Here is an 8873-nt window from a genome sequence, read left to right as displayed (position 1 = left end):
TTTGTTCTTTAAGATTTGGTATGAATACTCACACAGGAGCAGAGTTTTGGATGACCTGGATTGCATGACTGGGTGAATAATCTGTAACTCCTCCCCTTCCAGCTTTTGGGAGCTCATGTGGACACATAAAGCGGCTAATGCAGCAGCACATTGTTGAGAGAACGGGCAGTCGGTGAAATCTCATTCAAGTACAGTCAATGGAAGGAACAATAAAACATTAAGCGGAGTTCAAGTGCACACATAAACAGAGGCAGCGGAAGTTTGACAAGTGCAGAGAGGAGAATGTGAGAGGAGGTGGGGAGTGCATTAAGACAGTTAAGTCCAGAAGGAGCATAAGAACGGGTGAGAGTTTCAGCTGCAGATAAGCAAAGACTAGGAGGAGTCAGGTGAGGTGGAAGTGTGCAGTCTTGGTGCTGATGGAGATATGTAGTTGTAAACTCATCTCGGGGTGAAATATTTCGCAGTGATTATGATATGTTTGATTCAGACTCAGACTGTTGCCAGGCTGCGGGATGGAGTCAGTGGCAAGGCAGTGAAATTTGTTTTGGGAATTGAAGACAAAGGCCTCAGTTTTGCCATGATTTAATTAGAGGAAATTTCTTTCCATATGTGACCTGCACGGAACTGGGACGTGACAGTGCTCACATCCACCTGCTACCTTGCTACTTCTCAGCGATGGAAGCTGTGTGTTTGTAGATTCTGACAAAGTTCTGGTAAAGTTGTAGGTGCCTAAAATCCCTTTCCTTCAGTCGCTATTTTGTAGAAGCCAGATTCTTGTGAGAGATTCCTCTTCACTCTCTTGTTCTTTTGTTTGATATCAATTTCACAGATGTTAGAAGGGGAAGATATACACGCCAACCATCACACCATGGTCTGATGGAATCATCCATTTGATCACAAATGGAACATGATCAGATTTTGAACATGGAAGGAAAAAGTTCCGTTCCCATTGGAGAGAAACAGTGTTGTGTGTGTGGAAAAGGCTTCAGCCAATCCTCAGACCTCACAAACCACAAATGCAGTCACACTGGAGAGAAACTTTGGAAATGTGACGATTGTGAGGAGGAATTCATGTCTCCATCTGAGCTGGAGACGCATCGACGCAGTCACACCAGTAACAGGCCATTCACCTGTGCAGTGTGTGGGAAAGGATTCACTCAGTCATCTAACCTGCTGCAACACCAGCTTGTTCACACTGAGGAAAGACCATTTCAATGCCCAGACTGTGGAAAATGCTTTAAAACCTCCAGGGATTTGACGTCCCATCAATATGCTCACATTAATGAGAGACCTTTTAAATGTCCAGACTGTGGAAAATGTTATAAAACTTCTGGAGACTTGACATCCCATCAACATGCTCATACTAATGAGAGACTTTTTAAATGCCCAGACTGTGGAAAATACTACAAAACGTCTGGAGACCTGATGTCCCATCAACGTGCTCACACAGAGGAGAGACCTTTTAAATGCCCAAACTGTGGGATGTGCTATAAAAGTCCCAGGGACCTGATGTCCCATCAACTTGCTCACAGTAATGAGAGACCCTTTAAATGTCCAGCATGTGGAAAATGCTATAAAACCTCCAGGGACCTGCTGTCCCACCAACGTGTTCACTCTGAGGAGAAACCGTTCAGGTGCTCTCTCTGTGGGATAGGGTTCAGGCGATCATCTGACCTCATGGAGCACCAGCAGGTTCACACTGGGAAGAGACCGTTCAGCTGCTCTGAATGTGGGAGGGGATTCACTCGGTCATCCAACCTGCTGAGACACCAGCAAGTTCACACTACGGAGAGATCTTTTAAATGCCCAGACTGCGGTAAATGCTACACAAGCTCCTGGGGACTGACTTGTCATCAACGTGTTCACACTGAGGAGAGACCGTTTAAATGCTCAGACTGTGGGAAATGCTTTAGGAATTCTGTGGAACTGAAGTCCCATCAACGTGCTCACACTGAGGAGAGACCTTTTAAATGCTCAGACTGTGGGAATCACTATACAAGTTCCTGGGCACTGTTTTATCATCAACGTGTTCATATTGATGAGAGGCCTTTCAAATGTCTAGTCTGTGGAAAGTTCTATCGAAGTTCTGTGGAACTAATGTCCCATCAACATGCTCACATGATGAGAGACCTTTCAGGTGCTTTCATTATGGGATTGGGTTCAGGCGATCATCTTAACTCTCAGTACACTGGTGACTTCACTATGGGGACAAAGCATTTACCTTCTCCATGTGAGAAAAACAATTAGCTCACTCATCAACCCTGCTGAGACCACACTGGGGGACAAACCATTCACCTGATCCGTGTGAGGGAAGAAATTCAGTCACTCACTCGACCCTGCTGAGGCAGCACAGAGTTCACACGTCTCAACAGTGATTGGACTTTGTTCATCACATTCAGGACTGAAAGCAAAATTTTAATATTCTGGATAAAAGTCAAATAACCAGCTTTGTGTTAAACACAGTGTGGTAGCTCATTGTAAGGATGTCATCACAGAGTACTTGGAAGAGTCAGTACTGCTTCATCGGGGGAAGTCAAATCTGTGTTAGAATTCTTTGAGAAGGTAATGAGCAACTTAAACAAAGGAGAGCCTGTGGATGTGATCTGTTTGGATTTCCAAAAGGCATTTGACAAGGTGCCATATGCGAAGCTGCTAAATAAGGTAAGAGTCCTTGGTGTTAAGCACAAGGTGGATTGATGATTGGCTGACTGGAGAAGGCAGAGATTTGGGATAAAGGGATCTTTTTCAGCATGGCAATTGGTGACTAATGAAGTTCAGCAGGCGTCAGTGTTGGGACCACAGATAGTCAAGTTATGCATTAATGAGCTGGACAAAGGAATTGATTGTGTTATTGCAGGTGACACAATGATAGGTGGAGGGACAGGTCACACTGAGGAAGCAGGGACTTGAGCTGGCTGGGTGACATGCAGGGTCAGTTGGTGGTTAGAAAAGCAAATGCAATGTAGGCATTCACGTGAAGAGACAGAGAAAACAAGAGCAGAGGTATACTGCTGAGGCAATAAAAGGCTCTGGTCAGACTGCATTTGAAATATTGTGAGTAGTTTCAGGTCACATATCTGAGGAAAGATGTGCTGGTGACAGAGGGGGTCCAGAGCAGGTTTGCAAGATTGATTGTGGGAATGATGGGTTTATCATGTAAGAATAATAACGAATCACGTATTAGACAGAAACATGTGGGTTCAAATGAATCTCTTGAACTGTATAAAGAATGTAGGGGCATTCCTAAGAGGAAGATCAGGAAGGCAAAAAGCAGATATGAGATAGCCTTAGCAAATAAGGTAAAGAATAATCCATAGAGATTCTACAAGTACATAAAGAACAAGAGAGCAGCTGGAGAGAGTGAGAGTAGGACTCCTTAAAGGTGAAAGAAATTATCTTTGTGATGAACCTGAGCAGATGGGAGAGATATTAAATGAATATTTTACATCAGTTTTTACTGTGGAAAATGGAATGGAAGCTAGAGAACTCCAGGAATTAAGAAATAACATTTTGAAAACAGTTCACATTACAGAAGAGGAAGTGCTGGAGGTCTTAGAAAATAAAAAGTGGATAATTCTCTAGTGCATCCCAGGACTTTGTGGCAAGTTAGGAGAAATTTGGAGGACTCTTTTCAGAAATATTTGTCTCACCTATAAATACAGAAGAAGTGCTGAATGACGAGCGAGTCACATTTGTTTTAAAAGGGATGTAAGGTAGCTATAGACCTGTGAGACTGACTACAGTGGTGGGTACATTATTGGGAATAATTCTGAAAGACTGGAGTTAATATATATCTGGAGAGATAAGGAATGATTGGGGTGTACAGCATGGGTTTATACAAAGGAAATCATGTCTCTCAAACTTGGGTTTTTTGAGGAGGTAACCAAGAAGATTGATGAGGTCCGAGCAGTAGACAGTGTTTACTTGGACTTTGGTAAAGTCTTTAACAGTGTTCCACATGGTAGTCTAATTAGTAAATCATTAAAGCACATGGGATTCAGGCTGAGCTTGCCAAATGGATACAAAATTGGTTTAACAGCAGGAGACGAAAGACTGGGGGTGGAGGTTATCTTTTGGACTGGATGTCTATGACCAGCGGGGTTCCACAGGGATCAGTGCAACGTTCACTTATTTTGGAGAAGAGTTGTTGCTCAGGTTGTGCATCAGGTTGTAAATTTGCTGGCTGAGCTGGTAGACCTGTCCCTCAATGTTTTGTCACATGCTAGGTAACATCATCAGTGAGCCTCCAGTGAAGTATTGGTGTTCTCCCCCACTTGCTGTTTATCTATACTGGTTTGTTGGAGTAGATGATGTCATTTCCAGTTCTGAGTTATAGAGTAATAGAGTTCTGGTCTGAATGCCAGGCCAATAGGAATTCCTGTGCGTGTCTTTGTTTAGTCTGTCGTAGGATGGATGTATTGTCTCAATTGAACTGGTGTCCCTCTTTGTCTGTGTGTATGCATACCAGTGGTAGTTAGTCATGTCACAGTGAGAAAACAGGTAGCCTTAGATGTGATACATTTGCTGCAGGAAAGTGCTTGTTCAGAAGAATTGGGGACATCTGTTCTTAGTGTCAATGGATAGGTGTAAATAAGGTGATAACGTTTGTTCAGTTGTGGAATGTGTGGCAGTACTTTCTTCTCACGCCAGAGGCTGGAGGTGCACATATTTCACAGTAGGGTGTCGGATAACTAAATTACTAGCTTATATCAAAGACTCTTACCAAAACTTATACTCAATAGGAAAATAACTTGTAATTTAATAAGCTGAGTGGAATATGCATGTAATAGAACAATCCTGATGCATTTTCATGGATACCACACTGACCAGATTTGAATTAATGAAGCTCAGCTCCCTCATCTTGACTGCTCTGTGAAGTGAATCTCTCATTATCCTTATAGGCTAGGAAAACACAGAGGCTGAAAGTTGGAAGATGTTCATGTATGAGTGAGAGAAAGAGAAAATATTTCTCTGTAAATTACATTCACTGACTGAAGGGTTCAAGGGACACAGAGGACGGAAGATTAATCCTTTATGGTCTGATTTGAGTGAACACTGGCTTGTCATGGATTGAATGTTTCTATGTTGTTTCCTGGAGCTCGAGATCCGGGAAGGTTAAGAATTTAATTTGCGTTCTGGTAATCTAAGATGATTTTAAAAGAAAAAGCCATTTTGCAGGGCAATGATACTGGACATGTTAGCTGAGCAAGGTTACCTCATGACCTTTCCACATAGTTTAGGTTAGTCCCCCATTATGATGTACCGATAAAAGGGAAGTTATCTAGCCAAAGCAATCAGCCATTGGGCCTGGCTGGATCAGGGTTTCCCACTTTGTGCATGTAGTTTAGTTAGTCAAGCATACTCCGACCTGCCAATGAGTTTCAAACTTTTGCCATTTTATTGCTGCTTATTTGATTAAGGACATGTGGCGTTTTTGTAAATGCAATTTCTGTATAAAGATAGCTTGTTTGCAACATTAAGTAGCCTGAGAGAGGTCTTGGGTGTAAGAGCTGGCCCCGCTACTCTGCTAAAGGTTTTTAGAACCTTAGCTCAAGCCTGGTTTGTAGGTATCTATATTATAGTGTAACATTGATGCCATTGGTAAATAAAGGTAATAATTTAAACTAAACTGTCTGTAAGAGTTTTATATTCCAGACTACCACAGAGTACGATCTCTGGGACGGACCAAGAGAGGCTACAGTTTGAGTCCATCACGGATTCCCTGAGCTGTCTCAAATAGGTACTTTAACACCAACCCAATTCACATTCAATAACAAGATCTATAAACAAACTAATTGGGTTGCTTAAGGGATCACAATATCAGGACTCTTAGCAGAAGCAGTTATGCAGAGGTTAGAATGAACAACCCTTCCCACGATCGAGCCCAAGCTTTGGGTCCACTATGTGGATGACACCTTTGTCTTCATGAAATGCAACAAATTACAAAAAATCCACAAACACATTAATAACATCCTTACTGGTGTAAAGTTCACCAAAGAGGAAGATTCTCCTTCTGAGACATAACAGTAAGAACGAAAAGCCAATGGAGAGCTGCAGACCAGAGTCAACAGGAACGTCTCACACACTGACCATATACTCCACTACAGGAGTTATCATCCCAACACACACAAATGGAGCTGCATCAAGACATTATTTAAGTGAGCCAGAACACACTGCAACACGGCGGCATGGTGGCACAGTGGTTAGCACTGCTGCCTCACAGCGCTAGAGATCCGGATTCAATTCCCGCCTCAGGCGACTGACTGTGTGGAGTTTGCACGTTCTCTCCGTGTCTGCATGGGTTTCCTCCGGGTGCTCCGGTTTCCTCCCATAGCCCAAAGATGTGCAGGTCAGGTGAATTGGCCATGCTAAATTGCCCTTAGTGTTAGGTAAGGGGTAAATGTAGGGGTTTGGGTGGGTTGCGCTTCGGAGGGGCGGTGTGGACTTGTTGGGCCGAAGGGCCTGCTTCCACACTGTAAGTAATCTAATCTAATCTAAAAAAACACCCAGGAGTCATGAGAAACCAAGGACAAACATCCATGCAATGTATTTAGGAAGCACAGTGTGCCGATTCCTACACAACAGACCTAAACAAGAAGACAACACCCCCAGAGACTCTCGCCACCCTGCCATAAATCAGACGTCTCTGAGATGACAACCAGACTACTCTGGCCCTTATGCATCATGGTAGCCCACAAACCTGCCACCACACTGAAACATCTCCTGATGTATTTAAAGGACTCTGTACCAACAACCAGCAGAATGAATGTCATATACAAAATACCCTGCAAGGATTGCAACAAACATTACATTGTGCAAACGTGCAGGAAATTAGCTGCCAGGATACATGTGCACCAACTAGCCACCAAAAGACATGACCAACTATCACTGGTATCCATAAACACTGACAAAGAGGAACACCAGTTTGACTGGTACAATATATCCGTCCTGGGACAGGCTGAACAAAGACACGCATAGGAATTCCTAGAGGCCTGGCATTCAGACCGGAACTCCATTAACAAACATATAGATTAGGACTACATTCATTGCAGAAACAGAACCGGAAATGATATCACCTGCACAACAAACCGAGACGGATAATTAGCAAGTGGGATAAAACACCAGCCTTTCGTTGGAGGCTCGCTGATGATGTTACCTAGCATGATGAAACGTGTGAGAACGAAGGGCCTGTTTCCACACTGTAGGGATTCTAAGAAACGTTTGAATGAAGGGAAACTCTTTTTAAAAGCAAAAGGGGCCAGTACCGTGGCTCATTGGTTAACACTGTTGCCTCAGAGCACCAGGAGTTTGCACATTCTTGCCTTGTCTGCGTGGGTTTCCTCCGGATGCTCGGTTTCCTCCCACAATCCAAAAATGTGCAGATTAGATGAATTGGCCATGCTACATTGCCCGTGGTGTTCAGGGATGTGTAGGTTAGATGCATTAGTCAGGGGTCAATGTAAAATAATAGGGTAGCGGAATGGGTTTAGGTGGGATACTCTTCGGAAAATCTGTAGACCTGTTGGGCTGAAGGGCCTGTTTCCAGACTATCAGGATTCTGTAGGGATTTTAAGAACAAATCTAACAGTTCAGCAAGCAAATTTTCAACCTGATTTAGATGAGAATATAGAAGGCATGAATAGTAAGTTTCAAAAAGTGTGGTGCTGGAAAAGCACAGTCGGCGAGGTAGCATCTAGAGGATGCAGGAGAGTTTTGAGCATAAGCTCTTTGTCAGCTCATTCCTGATGAAGAACTTCTGCTCGAAACATCAAGTCTCCTGCTCCTCAGATGCTGCCTGACTGGCTGTGCTTTTCCAACACCACACTATTTGACTCTGATCTCCAGCATCTGCAGTCCTCACTTTCTATTAATGGATAGTAAGTTTGCAGATTACATCAAAATTGGTGGCATAATGGACAGTGAAGTAAGTTATCTCATTACAAAGAGATCTTGGATCAATTGGGTTTATGGGCTGAAGATTGACAGAGGGTATTTAATTTTAATGAATGCAAGATATTGCATTTTGTTAAAACAAGCAAGGTCAGGACTTACATAATTAAATATAGAGCCTTGGGTAATGATGAAGAACAGAGAGACTTTGGGGCCCAGGCACATAATTCTTTGAAATTTGCATGTTATGTTGACAGGGTGGTTAAAAAGGCGTTTAGTACGGTTGCCTTAATTGCTTAGAAATTAGAGTATTGGAGTTGTGATAGCATGTTGAGGTTGCCCAGGATGTTGGTGAGGGCTTTTCTGGAGAATTGTGTCCAGTTCTCGTCATACTGTTAAGCTGGAGAGGGTTCAGAAAATATTTATCAGGATGTTGCCAGGAATGGAGGATTTGAGTACTAAGGTCAGGCTGGATTGGCTGGGAGTTTTTTTCCCTGGAGCATGGGAGGCTGAGGGGTGACCTTACAGAAATTTAGAAAGTCGTTTACATTATAGATAAGGTGAATGGCAGGTGTCTTTTCCCTAGGGTTAGGGATTTCAAGACTAGGAGGCATTTCTTTTAAGGCGAGAGGAGAGAAACTTAGTAAAGACATGAGAGGCAACTTTTTAAAACAGATGTGGAGGAGCTCGTGTTGGACTGGGATGGACAAAATTAAAAATCACAATACTAGGCAATGGTCCAACAGATTTATTTGGAGGAGAAAGTGAGGACTGCAGATGCTAGAGATCAGAGCTTAAAAATGTGTTGCTGTAAAAGCGCAGCATCAAAGGAACAGGAGAATCGACGTTTCGGGCATAAGCCCTTCTTCAGGAATGAGGAGGGTGTGCCAAGCAGGCTAAGATAAAAGGTAGGGAGGAGGGACTTGGGGAAGGGGCGTTGGGAATACGATAGGTGGAAGGAGGTTAAGGTGAGGGTGATAGGC

At 43.2% G+C, this 8873-nt stretch overlaps 1 protein-coding gene across 1 annotated transcript in view; it reads left to right on the top strand.

Annotated features, from left to right (window-relative positions):
* Positions 1-720: 720 nt before the first annotated feature.
* The window catches only part of LOC122563773 (oocyte zinc finger protein XlCOF6.1-like), a 27685-nt gene continuing 19532 nt past the window's right edge, over positions 721-8873 (top strand). Inside the window, exon 1 of the mRNA XM_043717991.1 lies at positions 721-2661. Within this exon, the coding sequence (XP_043573926.1) occupies positions 901-2247 (1347 nt within the window). The 5' untranslated portion in view covers positions 721-900 and the 3' untranslated portion in view covers positions 2248-2661. The remainder of the gene's footprint in view (positions 2662-8873) is intronic.

The sequence above is a fragment of the Chiloscyllium plagiosum genome, chromosome 27 (genome assembly GCF_004010195.1).
Source record: "Chiloscyllium plagiosum isolate BGI_BamShark_2017 chromosome 27, ASM401019v2, whole genome shotgun sequence".
In the NCBI taxonomy this organism is placed as follows: Eukaryota; Metazoa; Chordata; class Chondrichthyes; order Orectolobiformes; family Hemiscylliidae; genus Chiloscyllium; species Chiloscyllium plagiosum.
The sequence above is the reverse complement of the archived record's forward strand: the minus strand, read 5'-3'. Positions and strand labels throughout refer to the sequence as shown.